This window comes from Petaurus breviceps, unplaced genomic scaffold (assembly GCF_028583685.1).
Source record: "Petaurus breviceps papuanus isolate PSGF00001 unplaced genomic scaffold, PetGlider_PUasm1.0 186, whole genome shotgun sequence".
Taxonomy (NCBI): Eukaryota; Metazoa; Chordata; class Mammalia; order Diprotodontia; family Petauridae; genus Petaurus; species Petaurus breviceps.
Window position 1 is genome coordinate 29,659,654 of NW_027185798.1, and position 18,269 is coordinate 29,677,922.

The 18,269-nt window shown below is 39.3% G+C and overlaps 1 protein-coding gene and 3 long non-coding RNA genes across 4 annotated transcripts in view; 1 reads left to right on the forward strand and 3 right to left on the reverse strand.

The window, feature by feature from the left end:
• The window catches only part of LOC138162223 (uncharacterized), a 3,845-nt gene extending 3,677 nt beyond the window's left edge, over positions 1–168 (reverse strand). Inside the window, exon 1 of the mRNA XM_069089259.1 lies at positions 145–168. Coding sequence (XP_068945360.1) covers positions 145–168 — 24 coding nt within the window. The remainder of the gene's footprint in view (positions 1–144) is intronic.
• A 4,061-nt stretch (positions 169–4,229) lies between these two features.
• LOC138162631 (uncharacterized) overlaps positions 4,230–18,269 on the reverse strand; it is a 311,452-nt gene continuing 297,412 nt past the window's right edge. The window contains exons 2-3 of the long non-coding RNA XR_011168677.1: positions 5,584–5,665; positions 4,230–4,255 (exon numbers count right to left, since the gene is read on the reverse strand). This is a non-coding gene — a long non-coding RNA (uncharacterized lncRNA). The remainder of the gene's footprint in view (positions 4,256–5,583; positions 5,666–18,269) is intronic.
• LOC138162130 (uncharacterized) lies at positions 12,734–13,788 on the forward strand. Its single transcript, XR_011168556.1, has 2 exons — positions 12,734–13,212; positions 13,550–13,788. It is a non-coding gene; the product is annotated as an uncharacterized lncRNA (long non-coding RNA).
• Positions 16,636–18,269, reverse strand: part of LOC138162629 (uncharacterized) — a 2,237-nt gene continuing 603 nt past the window's right edge. Inside the window, exon 2 of the long non-coding RNA XR_011168675.1 lies at positions 16,636–17,304. This is a non-coding gene — a long non-coding RNA (uncharacterized lncRNA). The remainder of the gene's footprint in view (positions 17,305–18,269) is intronic.

Genomic DNA, 18,269 nt, shown 5'->3' on the forward strand with positions numbered 1-18,269 from the left:
TCTCTCTCTCTCTCTCTCTCTCTCTCTCTCTCTCTCTCTCTCTCTCTCTGGAAACTTGAGAGAGATTTCTCTCTATCCAATTCTGTGGCACTTCTGCGGTTCTTCCTGATTTTTTAAAGGTCACTGACTTGTCTTGGTGCTCACATCTGCCAGTTTTTTCTGCCCCATGATGGGCCCCACGAGGGACAAGGAACTCAACAAGGGAACCAGGTGCTGTTACAGTACTCTCCAAAAGTCATTCATCATATTTGTTTGAGCCATACAAGCTAAAGCTTTATCTCACTGGCAGAGCAAAGAGAAGCTAAGGACTTTCTTTACCTCTTACTTTACTGAAAGAAAGAATTGCATCCAACTTTACTAAAAAAACATTGAGGTCATTTTGATGTGAGTTTGCTCTTCTCCCTCTCTCTTCTCAAAACTAGTGACAGCTGGGACAGTAAACAGACCACTGGGCTTGGGGGCAGGAAAATCTAAATTTAAATTCCACCTCAGACATTTATTAATGGTGTGACCCTGGGCACATCACTTAACCTCTGTCTTTTGTTTTCTTTGTATCCCCAGAGATTAGCACAGTGCCTGCCACATAGAGGGTGCTTAATAAATGTTTACTGACTGACCACCTGCCTTTCCTCATCTCCCCAGCTGCTAGTGCCCTTTCTATAAAACTATCATGTTTTAAAGACTACTAGACACATGCACACACACATATACAAACATACGTGTCTATGCAAGTCTTTTTAAAAATATTTATTTTATTTTGTTATATTTGCATTCCAAGCTGTTTTCCTCCCTCTGTCCCAGAAAGTTATTATTAACTTTGTATTTATGCTACATATTTTTATATGTATTTGCTATGTTTCCAATTAGAATACAAGTTCATTATGAATAAGGATTGAGTATTTTTTTGTACTTGTATGCCTAATGTAATGGCTTACACATAGTAGGTGATTAATAAATAATGGTTTATTGATCAAATAGTTCCTTTTTCCAGACTCCCATCCATTATAAGCAGCGATACTCTACCTGCTTTCATCCAGTTCTTTTCCCCCAAATAGTTGAACAAAACAGTAGGAAACAACAAAAATGTTCTATTCATTCTAATTGCATACCACAAACCATAGACCTGGTATATTAAAACATTTTCTGGATTTTCCTAAAATGTTACAGTTTGTTGACATATGAGTGTCTTTGATATGATTCAGTGGGGTTGATAGATGAAGCTGAGCAGAGCAGAGAGGAATTTATCTCCCTAAAACTATGGCTAAGTATGTGGTTAATTCATCCAACTTCCCATCCATAGCCCTCACCACACTACACACACACACACACACACACACACACACACACACACAACTCAAATACATTTCAATCATTACCAAGAAGACAGTGGATTAATTTAAAATTATAAGGAAGCTTTTACATCCTCAAAGTGGTTTCACCCATTTGTACATGGTGAACTTGAGAGGTTCACATGTTTTCACAGTTACTCTCCCAAACATTCCTGAGAATTCATGTTTGGAGCTGCCAAGATGATGATGCTATTGGTGACGACAACAATGATGCACCTGAGATTGTGGCTAACCCAGATGCTGAAGATGCTCAGTATTTAGATGTATGAGGATGATGCCAGCCAAATTCAGGAGAGCTTGTGCCCATCCCCCATGACAAATACACCTTACTGGCTGTGTGATCCTGGACAAGTCACTTAACCTCCACCTACTTCAGTTTCCCTTAACAATAGCATCAACATAGAGGGCTTTTTTCCTCAGGAACTTCCATGCCAAGGGGTCTTTCAAGAGAAAAGTGGTTTGGAAATGTTGAGTTGGCCCTTTTCCAGCTCATCAAGCAATCATCACAGATACATGTTGACAATTACAGAATGAATGAATTAATTAATTACAGTGTCTCTGAAGAATTAAGCCCGGGTACTCAATCAATAAATACAAATGAAAACTTATTCCTCGCAAGTCCTAAGGTCAGGCATGATGCGTTTGTGGTGTAGACAAGTTTGTAGCTGCGGGGTAAACTAGATAGAAAAATGAGTAAGGTCTAGTTGATATGCAGTTTTCAGTCTCATAGAGGAGACAGTGTCGAGCAGGAAATCAATGCACAATTATCCAACAAGTCCTATGCTTCTTAGATAGTCTTAATTATTGAGTGGACATTGCCTCAGTCAAATTGAGACCAGTTGAAGCCTTTAGCTTTAGTTCCAAGGGCCATTGTAAGAGAGATCAAGCCAAAGTAGGTTTTACAGTGTGATGGAAAGGGTCATTGAGCTCTAAGCAAGGAGGGACCTGACCCAATTTACCATCTGTGGAAGTGAGCACTTTAGGTTCAGAGGGGGAGCAATCTTCCAGATCCAAGACGAATGGGGATAACTTGGTGGTAGCATGGGAATTTGGGAATTGTGATGCTGACCAAATAGAAGACGTTTAAACACTGGGTAACCAGAAGTCAGTTTATTATTATTTTTAAATAATTAATTAATCTTTAATTATCAGCATTCACTTCCATAAGATTTTGAGTTTTAAATTTTCTCCCCTATCTTGCATACAATCTGATATAGACTCTACTTATACATTTATATTAAACATATTTTCCCATTAGTCATGATGTAAAGAAAAATTAGAACTAATGGGAGGTGTCACGAGAAAGAAAAAATAAAAAATAACAAAAGAAAAGGAGATCAAGTAATATGCTTCCATTTGCATTCAGACTCCAAAGTTCTCTCTCTGGATGTGGATAGCATTTTTCATTGTTAGCCTTTTAGAGTTGTCTTAGCTCCTTGCATTGCTGAGAAGACTAAGGTCAAGTCTTCAAGTCAAGGTCAGTCATTGCACAATGTGGCTGTTACTGTGTATGATGTCCTTCTGGTTTTGCTCATTTCACTCAGCTTCAGTTCATATAAATCTTCCCAGGTTTTTCTGAAGTCTGCCTGATCATTATTTCTTACAGTGCAATAGTATTTCATCATATTCACATACCACAGTCAGTTTATTTTTATGAGAATACCATAAATGGGTAATTATTAAAAAAAAAAACTCTATAATTGGTTCTTAGAGATCCTATGGAAAGTCTAGGATGACAGTAAGAATTGTCCAAAACCAGAGATTTGAAAACCCTCCATAATGATTTTGGAAATTGAGACTCAGGGATAATTCTGTATTTGTTTAAGGAGAGATTCTATTGGCCTCATAAGTGGCTTCTGATTAATATAATATCGAAATCTAGCACTCAGGTCAAAGGACCTGGGTTCAAATCTGACTTTTGATGCTTACTACTTTTTTGAGTTTGGACAAGTCATTTAAACTTCTTTAACTTCCATGTTCTCATTTTTAAAATGAGGGGTTGGATTATATGGCCTCTGAGGGCCCTTCCAGCTCTTCATCTGTGGTTCTATTATCCTAAGTACAAGATCTGGGTCAGATATGTCCAAAGAAATGTACCACCAACTCAAGCTATTGATTTGGAGAACAAAGAATAGTGGATTTATCTCTTAAAAAGTTAATCTGAGTTTCTAGGCATCTAACTATGGAGAAAGATCAGGGACCAGAAAGACACAGAAGATAATCATGACCAGACAAAGAAGTCCATGAATGTATATTTATTGTAATAAATAGTCAATGCTCACAAGAGAGTAGATGTTGCAACTCAGGCCAGGCAGTGCAAGTAACAGAGGTAACAAAGGTTTCTGGAGAATAAAATCTACATAGACCATCTCAGGAAGGTGGAAGGCAAATGATGAGTGAGGACAACTTCAGGCTTGGGCAGGGTCTTTGACTTTTGGTTCCACATCACTGCTTCTTGGTGTAGAGAGAACCAGATGATCAGCAGCAGCCCCCGGAGCTGCCACAGCAGCCCCCTGAGCTCCCACAGCAGCCCCCAGACTGCTGGCTGCGCCCACCACCACTGTCACAGCAGTCAGACCTCTGGTGCCTGCGTCTATGGGATCTTCTGTGATGGGAAAAGAGGCAGCAGCCATGCCCAGAGCCAGAACTGCAGCATCCCCCAGAGCTGGACCCACAGCACCCCCCAGAGCTGCAGCATCCTCCAGAGCTAGAGCCACAGCAGGAAGAGACTGGAGGAGGGCAGGGAGCCTGGGGAGGGCACTTGGGGGGACACTTGGGAGGGCACTTGGGGGGACACTTGGGAGGACACTTGGGGGTCTGGCACTTGGGAGGACACTTAGGGGGGCACTTAGGGGCCTGGCACTGCTGCTGGCTTTGCTGGCAGGACATCTTGGTGGGAGTTCAACCTGAAAGACAATACAGGAAAAAGAAAATCAAACCTAGACCAAAGATTTGCCTCCATTCAGAATTAGTCTTAATTGATAGTAAACCAAGCACTCAATCATATCTCAAAGGAAAAGATTCCGAGGAAGTTTTTCTTGTTCTAAAGTTTCTTTGAGTAGGAATGTGGCACCAGAAGAAGAGCATCTGGGTATAAAAACTAGACTCCTTGCATGTACAGCACCCAGGGAAAACAAATCCCAATACACCCCTGGAGTGTCCTGGGGACCCACAGTTTCCTGATTCCTTCTCTTACAATGCCCATCTGACCAACCCCTGCCTGCAAGAGCCTCCCAGTACTCTTGACATTTGTCCCTCTCTCTCATGTTACTGCTACTTTACCCCCTTTCAATCCCCTTTTCAGTTTTGAATCAGTAATGTTCTTATCAGCTGGAGAATGAACTTCTAAAAACATATACAAAGAAAGCATAGCAAGCTAGAGAAGCTTACACTGTTGTTAAAATCAAGAGAGTCCAGAGCCAAGGCTCTTGGAGAGTTCTTGGTTCCATTCCCCTGATCCCACCTGGCTTCTTGGTTCCTCCATGACAATAGACTTGTCTTCCCCAGCCAATGAATCTGAAGTCTAGACCTTCCAAGATTCTCTTCCCACACTCCCTCCTGTGATACTTCCATCAGTGCTTATTTCAATGACTAGTCTCCTTACCCAGAATCATTACCCAAGTCTATCTACAACATGCACCTGAGTTATCTTAGAGTAGACAATACCCATCCTCCCAAAATCCACTAGAAATATTTTTCCTTATAGCTAGTTAAGCTATTTCAAATGTAAACTAAGATTTAATGTTTTATTAGCCTAGAACTGTCTCACTGGTAATACCAGGGAGGAAATTGGGCAAATTTTAAAACATGTATAGGTATGATGTTTCAGGAGGGGTGCAGAGGACAACCTCTTCACAACTGCTTGGGCATATCCTTAGGCATCCAGATGATTGGTAGAGTTTCCTGGAACTCAGACCACTAATTACTGTCCCCTTTCATCCCCCCACCCCAGTCCCAAGCCATTCTGGGGTTTTTGGAGACATCCAGACTGGTTATTATTTAGTCTAGAACAAATCTGAACAACAAGCCTATATTTCTCACTAATTTCCCTTCTCATCCTGATCGACTCCATCCTATTATCCCTGATCATTCTACACAATCTAGCTTTATCCTTCTTTCTTCATCTTCTAGTTCTTTCTTCATCATCTATTTCCCTCTTTCCATCTCCCTTTTTGATTCTCAGAGTTCTCCTGAAACTGTTTAAAGTGCTTCCCTTGGGCCCAGGAACACTTACCTTGAATGCAGACACCAGGAGACTTGTTCCTGAGAAGGCTGATTGTGTGAGGAGCCAGTGCCAAGGACATCTTTTATAGAGGCTCCTCAGGCTCTGCTGCTGTTATTAAATATGGTCATAGTGGGAGGAGAAGTCTGTTTCATTACCTGAGGCATGTGCCTGGTAAGTCCTCGTGTCAGACAATTCTTGACATTCTCCAACTTCATTTTCCCATTCCTCCCAGGCATCAATCATTCAATCAATCATAGGGCACTTATTAAGTGGGTGTTAAGTTACAATGACAAAGAGAAAACAGTTCCTGACAGTAAGGAAGAAGCAAAATGTACATATATAAATATATACACAATAAACATAAATAATTGAACTTTTGGGTGGAAGACACTAGAAACTGGGAAGCTCTAGAAAGAATTCATATAGAAGATTGTTAGAGTTGAGTTGTGGAGAAAACTAGAGATTCTAAGAAGCAGAGGTGAGAAGAGAATATATTCCAAGTATGGAGGACCGTGCAAAGGCATGGAGGTGGGAAATGGAGTCTACCACATGAGAAACATTAAGAAGGTCAGTTTGGTTCCACCATAAAATACACAAAGAGACATGGTATATAGCAATGCTGGAAATATAGGTTGGAAGAAGATTTTGAAAACTCTTCAATGACAAAAGAGAGTTTATATTAATAGACTCTTGAAATAATGGGGAGTCACTGGACTGTTGAAAAGGGGAACAACAGGGTCAGATCTATGTTTAAGTAAAAATCACTTTAGCAAATTTTTGTAGTGTAGATTGGAGAGAAGTTTGAGGTAGAGACCACAGTTAAAAGGCTAGTGTCATATTCCAAGTGACAGGTTATGAAATTCTAGACTAGGGTGGTAGCTATATGAGTAGAAAAGAGACATCCAAGAGCTGATGTTGAGTAGAAATGACAGTACTTGACAAGTGATTGGGTGTAGAAAATACAGGAGAGTGAGGGGCTGAAGATAACAAAGTAAGAGGGGCGGCCAGGTAGCACAGCGAGTAAGAGCACAGGCTCCAGTGTTGAGAAGACCTGGAGATCGAATCCCGGGCTCAGACACTTAGCACCCACCCAGAAACACCTGGCCGTGTAACCTTGAGCAAGTTACTTAACCCCGATTGCTTAAAAATACAAAAAAAAAAAAAAGAAGATAAAGTAAGAATCTACCTTATTGGAAGGATAGTGGTGATAGAAACTTGATAGAAACAAGGTATTTAGAAGAGGATGGCTTTGGTGAGGAAATAAGTTCTTTTATGGACATGTTAATTTTGAGATGTTTATAGGACATTTGGTTAGAAATTTTCAATAGGATAGTTGGGGATGTGTTCATATTGCTCAGGAGAGACATTAAGACTGGATAGAATGCAGAGGAAAAATGCTTTTAAAGTGTTTACTCTGTGCCAAGCACTAGAAATTCACATAGAAAAGAGAAACCATCTTTCTAATTGGGAGAAACAATGCATGTAGGGGAGTCTAGCCACAGAGTGAATGGTCCTTAGGGCTCAGTGGAAGGGCAAATGAGACCTAATGGTCCCCTATCTTTTGGAAGGGTTTTAGCTCTAGACTACTTGCTCACTGAAGTGGTATGGTGAACTATATCCATTTACCAGCCTGGGGCTGAGAGAGGCCTAGGTCCATGATCATTGAGAAGGGGAGATCTTGGTGGTATCTGAACAGGAAGCAGGATGGTGCGGTAGGGCAAGGGTCTCATTCCAGCCTGGTTACACCACCTGTTGGCAACTAAGTATGGTTTTTGGGAGGTCTGGAGTCAGTCTGGGATAGTTGGGGGAATTGTACTAGCCTGCTCTGCATAGGAGTAATAATTAAACCCTTCAAAACTGATAAAATCACACAGAGAGAGCACATGTAGAGAGTAGAGAATCAATCCCAGGACAATGTCCCAGGGTGTGAGGCACAATAATGATCCAACAAAGGAGTGTAAGCAGGAGTGGTCAAATAGGTGGGAGGAGAACCAAGAGAAAGCAGTGTCATGTAAACCAAAAGAGGAGAACTTATCCAAGAGGAGAGGGTAGTCAAGAGAGTCAGTTATAGAGAGGTCCAAAAGGATGAGAAGGGAGAAAAAACCATCAGACCTGGCAACTGAGGTCATTGGTAACTTTGGAGAGAGCAGTTTCTGTTGAGTGAACGTCAGAAATCAAATTGCAAAGAAGCACCAAGATCCCAGCTTGAAGTTGAAGGAACCTCACAGTTCGATATCTTCATTTTATAGATGAAGAAACTGAAGCTCAGAAAGATAAAATGATTTGTCCACGTAGAGGACAAACCAATATAGCAGAATCAGGTTTTTAACCTCAGTCTTGTGATTCCAAATCTATTACTCAATACACTGTATCAGAATGTGTTGTGAAGTGTGAGGAAAGTAGAAACAATGAATATAGATGTCTTTTTTTTTTTTTTTTGGCTAATGAAAGGGAGGAGACATGGTTGGATCTAGTGAAGTTTTTTTTTTTTTTTTAAGAGAGGGAAAAGAGCAGTATATTTGTAGGTTCTAGAGAAGAAATCAGTAGATAGAGAAAGTTTGATGATTAAATAGATAAAGTATATGGATGGTTGTAGAGGGTTCTCTGCCTGAAGAGTTAGCTAGGTGATATAGTGGATGGGGCTCTGGGCCTCGAGTCAGGAAGACCTGAGTCCAGTTCTGGTCTCAGACACTTCCTAGCTGTGTGACCTTGGGCAAATCACCTAACCTCTGTTTGACTCAGCTTCCTCAACCGTAAAATGGGGATCATAATAATACCTATTTCTATTTGTGAAGTATTTAGTACAAGATTTGGCACAGAATATATGCTTAAGAAAACCTTATTCTCTTCTCCCTAGAGGAGATAAGGAGGTAGCTAGGGAGTGCAGTGGATAGAGTGCCAGGTCTGGAGTCAAGAAGATCTGAGTTCAAATCTGACCTCAGATATTTATAAGCTTAAATCACTTAACCTTGTTTGCCTCAGTTTCCCGATCTGTCAAGTGATCTGGAGAAGGAAATGTCAAATGGCTCCAATATATTTGCCAAGGAAAACACCAAAAGTGACCATAAAGAGTCAGATGTGACTAAAAAAATTCAACAAAAAAAAGAGGAGGTAAGAGGGGATAGAATTAAGAGTTGATGTGGTGGGGTTGGCTTTGGCAAGAAAGAAACCAGAGTAAGGGAGAGAATGAGAGATGATATCACTGAGTTCTGAGATGAAGAAAAGCAGAGAGGAGGAAGAGGTGAGTTGCTCAGCTGTGGGACCTTATAATATTGAGACAACCCTTCTACAGCTAGAACTCTATCTAGCATGGTACCTTCAGAAGGTTGAAGACTTTGCCCAGATTCAGATATACTTTTCTTCCATTACTATTTTTCTTCTTTCCCACCCTACACCCAAAATCAAATGGGCAACTTTCATGAAGCCCTGGCCCTGAGGGTTCCACCCACCTGAAAAATGAAAGCCTTGATTCTTGTTTCTCTCTACCCCCACACTCTTCATTCCTTAGGAAAGTATCTGCTTCCCTCCTAGGGGATCCCAGTCCTGGCTGTTCTTTATTGCATATGCCTAAATCAGTAAAGGATTATATATTTGGAGCTGTGAGGGATGTTAGAAATCACTGAGTCCAACCTCCCCATCTAATCGATGAAGAAAATAAGGCACAGAGAAATTAAGTGACTTTGCCAGTCACACAGCAAATAAATGTTTGAGGTGGAATTCAAATTCTGATCTCCCCAACTCCAATGCACTCTGTCACCTGGCTAGTGTTCTCTACTCAAGAGATCTTCTTAGGCACTGAAGTAACCCCACTATGATCAACTTTCAGATATGCCCTTCTAGGCATATCTCAATGCAGACATCAGTGGAACCTCTTTTTCTTTCACATGGAGTCACAGAATTTCAAAACTGGATGGGGTCCAATGACCATCTAGTATAAACCTTAGCCCCAAAAGAATTTCCTTTACCAAACATCTGAAAGATGGTCATCCAGATTTTGCCTAAAGACCTCGACTGAAGGGGAATCCATGACTCTTCCTTAGGAAATCTATTTGATTTTGGAGGGTGCTAATTGTTCAGAATTTTTTCTTTGTATCAAATTCAAATCTGTCACTTCACAAATTTTACACCCATAGTTCCTAGTTTTGCCCTATGAAGACAAATAGACCAAGTATGAACCTCTCCCAAATGACAGCTCTTCAAGCCTATGTAGATATTGATCATCCTCTTATTGTCCATTCCCCGGCCCCCCAAAAAGCTTCCTTTCCTCAGGCTATTTATCCCAAGTCCTTTTAACTAAACCGAGATGCTTCAACAAGCTGGTTGTCCTTCCATTTATCACTGCCCTTCCCAAAATGTGTCATCCTGAATTAAACACAATACATTAAATACGGCCTAAGGCAAAGCACAATAGTACTATTACCTACTATTTTTCCTCTCTGGAGATTATGCCTCATTAGAGTCCAATATTATTATTCTTCTCAGCTACCATATCACACTATTATTTATATAAAGCTTTCATCGAAGTAAAACCATAAGATCTTTTTCAAAGTGCTTGTATAGTCACTTTTCTATTCCCATATTATATTCTTCAAGTTGATTTTTTGAACCTCAGTGCAACACTTCTCATTTGTCCTCATTTAATTTCATGTTTTTATGATTGGGTTAATTTTTCAGCCTTTTAGAAACTTTTTTTTTAAAAGCAATTGGGATTAAGTAACTTGCCCAAGATTACCCAGTCAGGTTGTGTGTGTGTGTGTGTGTGCGTTAAGTATCTGAGGCCGGAACCAATCCTGGGGTCCTCCTGACCCCGGGGTCAGTGCTCTTACTCACTGTGCCACCTAGAAACCCCCTTTTAGAAACTTTCTTGACTCCAGACTCTGTCATTCAAGTCGTGAAATATTGACTTTACTTTTGCACCATCTGTAAATTTGAAAAGCATGTTGTATATTACTTTATTCATGTCATTATGATGAACAGCAGTGGGTCAAGTAAAGATCTCTGACATATACAACTGGAGACCTCCTTCTAAGTGGTCATAGAATCATTAAAGACTTCCCTTGCGATTTATATATTGTTATATATTTATTATATATTTATATATTATATATTGTCTCTTCAACCTGTTCTAATTTGATCTAATGATAATGTTGTCTAGTTCATATTTCTCCATTTTTAATGAGAAGAATGTGAAGAATGCTTAGTTATTTTCTAGATAAACTATAGATACAACTAGGTTCCAGTTGGTATAAATAACAAAACCCTGATGTGGGAAAAATGAGACATTAATGTATTGGTGGAATTGTGAACTCATTCAAACCATTCCGTAGAGCAATTTGGAACTATGCCCAAAGGGCTATAAAACCATGTATTCCTTTTGACTTAGCAATACTACTACTAGGCATGTAACCCAAAAGAGAAAAAAAAAACAAAAGGACATATAAGTACAAAGATATTTATAGTAACTCATTTCAAGGAGCAAAGAGTTAGAAATTGAAGGGATGCCCATCAGTTGGGGAATGGCTGAACAAATTGTGTTAGTGATTATGATGGAGAACTATTGTACAAGAAAGGGAGAGCAGGATGCTCTCAGAAAAACCTGGAAAGATTTGCATGGACTGATGCAAAGTGAAATTTACTGTGTACAAAGTAGCAGCAATATTGTAAAATGATCAGCTATGAATGACTTAACTATTCTCAACAATGAAGCAATCCAAGACAATTCTACAGGGCTTATGATGAAAAATACTTTCCATCCCCAGAGAAAGAACTAAAGGTGTCTGAATACAGATTGAAGCATACTTTTTCAAAAATATTTTTTGTTGAGTTTTTTTTTGTCTGTGTTTTCTTTCACAACATGACTATTATGGATATATTTTGTGTGGCTACATATACATAGCCTATATCAAACTGCTTGCATTCTCAGTGGGAAGGGTGGGGAGGGAGGAAGGGGAGAATTTGGAACTCAAAGTTTTGAAAACAAATGTTAAAAATTGTTTTTACATGTAACTGGGGAAAATAAAATTAAAAAACACAAAAAAATTTAAAAACAAAAATAAATAAAAAGTTTAAAGCAAAGAGCAAAAAAGGATTTTGCAAGTATTCAAAGCTGTGCTGAATTATTCAAAGCTGAAAAATTCAAAGCTGAAGCTATAATTATATAAAATATAGTAACTGATTCTATCCCAATAGAGTAAGATTTTAGTTAAAGTGAGCACTTCAGGGGATTCATTATTTGCACTAATTGGGACCCAGTTGTACAGTATTCCCCTGATCTGCTGGCTTAGTAACTATCAAAAAAAAGAAATAAGGATAATCTGATAAAATCTGTTCTGAATTAAGTCATTCTGGCTCTTTGTCATTTCCATTTCTTTTTCTAGATTTTCATTGACGTGCCATTTTAAAAACCTGTTACAGAATTTTGCTAGGAATTAAAATCTATTGCCTTGATTTAGAGTTGAGAGGATCTATTTTCTTCCCTTTCTAGAAAATTCAGAGAAATGTTATTCTTCAATCCTGAGGACAGTCATTCAAAGATCATGAACCTTGGCTCAGAAATCACAGTTCGTTCCTTCAGTATTCAAGAATATGGTTTATCTGGGCCACATGACCTCAACTTAACAAGGGTAGGTAGGTTCTCTAATAATATTTCCTTTCTTATCTAGAAGATCAAGTTATCAAGGGATGTAGCTTATCATTTTCTCTGGAAGATAAAACAAGTAACAACTCTGTCTTTGCCCTTTCATCATTTATCATCATCCCATCTACCAGAAGTCCAATTCTTCACCACGATTTCATTCTGTTCTTCTCCCAAATATTGCTCTTTGAAAACACCTTTTTGGTTTCCATTCTTCAATCTGCTTGACCAGACAAGACATCATGCCCATCTGATACAACAACATAGACATGGGGCCATAGAATCAGCTATTTTTAATTGATAAAAGTTTCTGAAAATTTTACTTTCTTTTAAGTGTGTGGACCTTCCAGAAAATAGTGGGGGGAAAAACTGGAGAACCCCAGGGAACAAAGAGCAGGAAACACTTTTCCTTATTAAATCTATGATTAGTCATGATTAGCCCATCCATTTTTGCATCCAATGCCTTCACTCATACCATATCACACACATACTTATGTATGATATGTGGATTTAAAGTCAAAGAACTGATTTTTAATAAAAAAGTGAGATATTACATATTCCAACATATTTTAGCCCTTTATAAGTGATTAATTTAGAATACTTCATACTTTTTTATTGTCATTTCTCCAAGCATACCTGAAAATCCTCCCAAGGTGATAATGTCAATGATGTGGACAATAATGTAACTGATGTAACTGTTGATGCAGATGTTGAATATGTAGATGGTGAGAATGAAGAGGACCACAATTAAATACCTGAAAGAATTTGTAACTATCCCATGTGACCAAAACATGGTTCATGCATCAGCTTTTCCAGTCACATCTATGCCACCACCCAAAGACCCAGAGGATGGGCTTAGATGATGTGGTGTAGGGAGTGTCTCACTGTATCCTTGATGATTTCCTCACTTGCAAAGGAGAGACAACAGTTCAGAGCAGATGTTTACAACAGCAGATACAGTACCCTGCTGAGTGTGACTTTGTCAATCAATCAGCAGAAATTTAGTGAGTATCTATTCAAGATTGCCAAGTCCTCAGGGTCAGGAACATGGGACAAGAGATTGAGGGTGGAGGAGGGTAGCATATAAAAATGAGTAAGATTTGGTGCTTATGATATAATAGGGGAAATGGAATATTAAACAAGAGAATGTAACTGTACAAGGCAGCAATAAAATGAATGATTGGCAAATGAGAAGCATAAGTGATGAGCTGGGAGTTCAGAAAATGATAATAACAACAACATATTGCACTTAAAAGTTTGGGGAGGTTTTCTGGAGGAGTTGAGTCTTGAGCTAAGCTTTTATAATACATACTTTTCTACTCATCTTTTCCCATTTTATAGATGTGGAAACTGAAACAAAGAAAAGGAAGTGACTTGCCCAGGATCACACAGATAGTGTCTGAGGTCTCATTTGAGCTCAGGTCTTCCTTACTCTAGTTCCAGACTCCAGACTTTATCTACTGCACCATCAGCTGCCTCCTTAGAAACACTGTTATAGTCTACAAGCCATGTAATGAATTTGATTTGTTTTGTTTGGCAGATAAATAAAGCTTGTCATTTTTGATCTCTGTTCTTACAAAGGGAGTTGGTGACAACATGCTGGTTGGTGTCATGTGGAAGCGGTCCCAGTTTTCCTGGGTGAGATCAATGTAACAGATTTAAGAACATCTTTCTCACCTCACATATGGTAGGAGGTCCCTTTGAGAGTTTCTTACACAAGGATTACATTTGGAGAATTTATCTAAAATATCATTAAGGTGTTGACCTTCTGAATGAATAATAATCAGATCAGGTTCATGTCTCTTAAAAGCCAGGAATGTTCTTGTGCTTTAAAGTGGGTGAAAGTGGAAAAAGGAGAGAAGGGGAGGCAGGACAGACAAGAGGAAGAGGGGAACAGGAAAGAGGAAATGCCTTCTTCAGTATTAGAGGGCTAGTGAACAGGGATGTGTATAGAACTTTTAAAAGCCTCTTAATTTTTTAAAACAACGATCATATCAGACCAGGTCACTACTTTATGCAAAAAATTCAGTGGCTCCATATTCTTTTTAAAAGATATTTTTCCAATTACATGTAAAAGCAAATTTTAATTTTTAAAATATTGACTTCCAAATTCTTTCCCTTCTTCCCTTCCCTCACTCCTCCCTGAGAAGGCAAACAATTTGATAAAAGTTACACATGTGTAGACATGTAAATCATATTTCTATATTAATCATATTGTGAAAGAAAACGTAGACCAAAAAAAAAACACAAGAAAAATAAAGAAAGTTAAAAAAGTATGCTTCAATCTTCATTCAGATGTCATCAGTTCTTTCTCTGGAAGTGAATAGTATTTTTCAGCTTAAGTCCTTTGGAATTGTCTTGAATCATTGTATTGCTAAGAATAGCTAAGTCATTCACAGTTGATCATTGTGCGATGTTGCTGTTACTGCCTACACTATTCTCCCGGTGGTGATCACTTAATTTTACATCAGTTCATGTAAATATTTCCAGGTTTTTCTGAAAGCATCCTGTTTTTCATTTCTCATAGCACAATAATATTCCATCACAATGATAGCACCATTCCAAACTGCTCTCAGAATGGTTGGATCAGTTCACAATTCCACCAACCCTAGTTTTCCTGCATTCCCTCCAACATTGATCATTTTCCTTCTCTGTCATATTAACCAACCTGATAGGTGTGAGCTGGTACCTCAGAGTTGTTTCACTTTGCATTTCTCTAATCAATAGTGAGTTTGAGCATTTTTTCAAGACTATAGATAGCTTTGATTTCTTCTTCTGAAAACTACCTGTTCATATCACTTGACCATTTATCAATTGGGGAATAACTATTATTCTTATAAATTTGACTCAGTTTTCTATATATTTGAGAAATAAAATGAGACCTTTATCAAAGAAACTTGCTGTAAATTTCCATCCCAATTTTCTACTTTCCTTCCGATCTTGGCTGCATTAGTTTGGTTTGTGCAAACCTTTGTAATTTAAAATCAGCAAAATGATCTATTTTATGTCCCATGATGTTCTCTATCTCATTTGGTCATAAATTCTTACCTTTTCCATAGATATGATGGGCAAACTATTCCATGCTCCCCTCACCCTTTATGTATAATTCGTGTACCCATTTTGACCTTATCTCAATAAATGGTGTGAGATGTTGGTCTTTACCTACTTTCTGCTAAACTGTTTTCCCGGTTTCCTAGTTGTTTTTGTCAAATGGTGAGTTATTGTCTCCATATCACTTTTAGGATCGGATCTAAACTTCTTTGTTTGATGCTGAAAGCTCTAACCCCAAGTTACCTTTTTAGCCTTATCACAAATTATTATCCTTTATGCCCACAACAATTTAGTCAGACTGGCTTTTCAATTTTTCCTCATATATGTAATTTCATCTCCCATTTTCCTGACTTTACACTGGCCATTCCCTATGCCTGGATAATGCTCCCTCAATTCTACCTTCTAGAATCTATGGTTTCCTTCAAAATTAAATACAAGTACCACCTGCATGAAGCCTTTTCTGATCCCCTCAGTTACTACTAACTTTTCAAATAACTCCTTGGCTACTACCTAAATAAAACCTTCTACCTACTTTGTATATATCTATATATTTTTGTGCATACATGAACACACACACATACAGTCAGCATCTTCAGCTATATCGCAAACTCCCTGAGGACACAAACTGGTTCATTTTTGTTTTTGTAGACCCAAACACTAGCAAAATGCCTGGTCCATGGGAAGAACTTGATAAATGCTTGTTGATTGATAAAGTTGTTGAGTACCTTTGGACCATGAAAAGATTACCATTGATGAGACTCTACAGAGGATTGTGGATTCTATGGACAAATGTAGAATACTGGGGAAGGTGCTTCAGAGGACCCCTTTGTGGTCTGACTGAAGCTATGAAGCTATCCAAGGTCAATGCAAGGATATCTGGGAAACTTGGATACTTGGAAAATAATAGCTCCACATCCTACCTTGGAAGTAGATTCTTCAAAAGAAGAGCTCCTTCCTTGGAAGGACAGATTCCTTCCTGAGAAAAGAGGATATGAAAATTCTGCTAGAAAATGAGGCCTCCTTCTCTTCTATCAGATACCCAATGTCATGAAAAGCATAAATCTAGACAATGGGGCATATAATACAACCTCCATTGACTCAATTCAATACAGAAAGATTGCCTTCAAGGGATACCCACAGTTTGGAAGAAGTAATATGACTAGAATGTATTATTGAACTATTGAAAGAGTCACAAATATCATATTCAGAAAAATTCGTATAGACCCTCAGAACACCAGAATTTAACAATTTGTGCACTTGCTGAGAGGAAAAAATATACATTAAACAGTTAAAGCTGTGACTCTAGTAACTTGACCAGAGAGAAGGAGCAGGACTTAGTAACAATATACAGAAGAAAAATCACCCCCAGACAAAGATGACTGTAAACATAAATTTATTGTTGTAAACACCCAAGGAGGTGTAGTGTGACCACAGCGAGGCAGATCAAAGGTACAGGGTCATTAATGGCTTATGGGGAGTATGATCTGTACAAATAATCTTAGGAAGAAACTAGGAGAGTTGGGCAGGGAGGAGTAGGGGAAACTTCAGACTGGAGCAGGGTCATTGTTGGCTTTGGGTTCCACACTGCTGATTCTTGGAGCAGAGAGAGCCAGATGATCAGCAGCAGCCCCCAGAGCTCCCACAGCAGCCCCCTGAGCTCTCACAACAGCCCCCAGACTGTTGGCTGCGCCCACTGCCACTGTCACAGCAGTCAGACCTCTGGTGCCTGCGTCTGTGGGATCTTCTGTGATGGGAAAAGAGGCAGCAGCCATGCCCGGAGCCAGAGCTGCAGCATCCCCCAGAGCTGGAGCCACAGCATCCCCCAGAGCTGCAGCATCCTCCAGAGCTAGAGGCACAGCAGGAAGAGACTGGAGGAGGGCAGGGAGCCTGGGGAGGGCACTTGGGGGGACACTTGGGAGGGCATTTGGGGGGACACTTGGGAGGACACTTGGGGGTCTGGCACTTGGGAGGACACTTAGGGGGGCACTTAGGGGCCTGGCACTGCTGCTGGCTTTGCTGGCAGGACATCTTTGTGTGTGTTCAGTCTGAAAGATAATGCAGATACATGAAATCCAGGCTAAGGATTTATTTACATTTAATATCAATAGCTACTATTATGGCACACAAATTTCTAAAAATCACTTGTATCCCCCAAAGAAATACCTGGGGAGATTTTACTCAAGTTAAGTTTGTTTATATTGGCCTGTGGGTTCAGGGACTAGGAATCTGTGAATATAAGCCAGGGTGCACTGCGTTTACAGCACCCAGGAAATGCATATTCCAACATACCCTGGAATACTTTGAGCTTCCTTATTCCTTCTAGGACAAAGCTCTTTTGCTACCCTTACCTCTGAGACAGATCCCCGAGTGAGTTTTTATCATCCTCATTCATGTCAAATGAACATCATCACCTGAACTACCTTTCTCTGGGCATTTACCCTCTCTCCCCTTTCTTTATCCCAAGTCAGTAAGGTTTTTAATATTTATCAGCAGAAAATAAGCTCTTACAAACACATTTTTAAAGGTAGATGTTGAAAACTAAGATGAAATAAGTAGATTTTTTTAAAAAATAAGAAAAAAAGTGTGAGCCAAAGAGAATTTGGAACTAAGGGTCCTCTGTAACTACTCCTTCTATCTCAATTTAATTGTCAAATCAAACCACTTGGCTCAACATTTTTCTTTTACTAGATCTACTTGCCACCTGGAAAAGTAGCCTCTCTAAGCAACATTTTCATTGGCTGATTTGATTTTATGAAGCTGCCACATTTGGTTCTTTTTCTTCTTGATTCAAAATTCTCCCAAAATTCTTCTGTTCAAAACCCTCTATGAGAGCTCTCTATTCTATCCCCTTTTTGGATGGTCCCACCCAGTTCCTTCATTGGGTCATGAAAATGAACATGCCTCCTAGCCAATCACTCTCTTCCTACCCTTCATCCTTGGTGTCTCTGCCTGCACACTCTCTGGGGATACCACTATTAATACATATTCTCTTGAGTTATCTCAGACAATA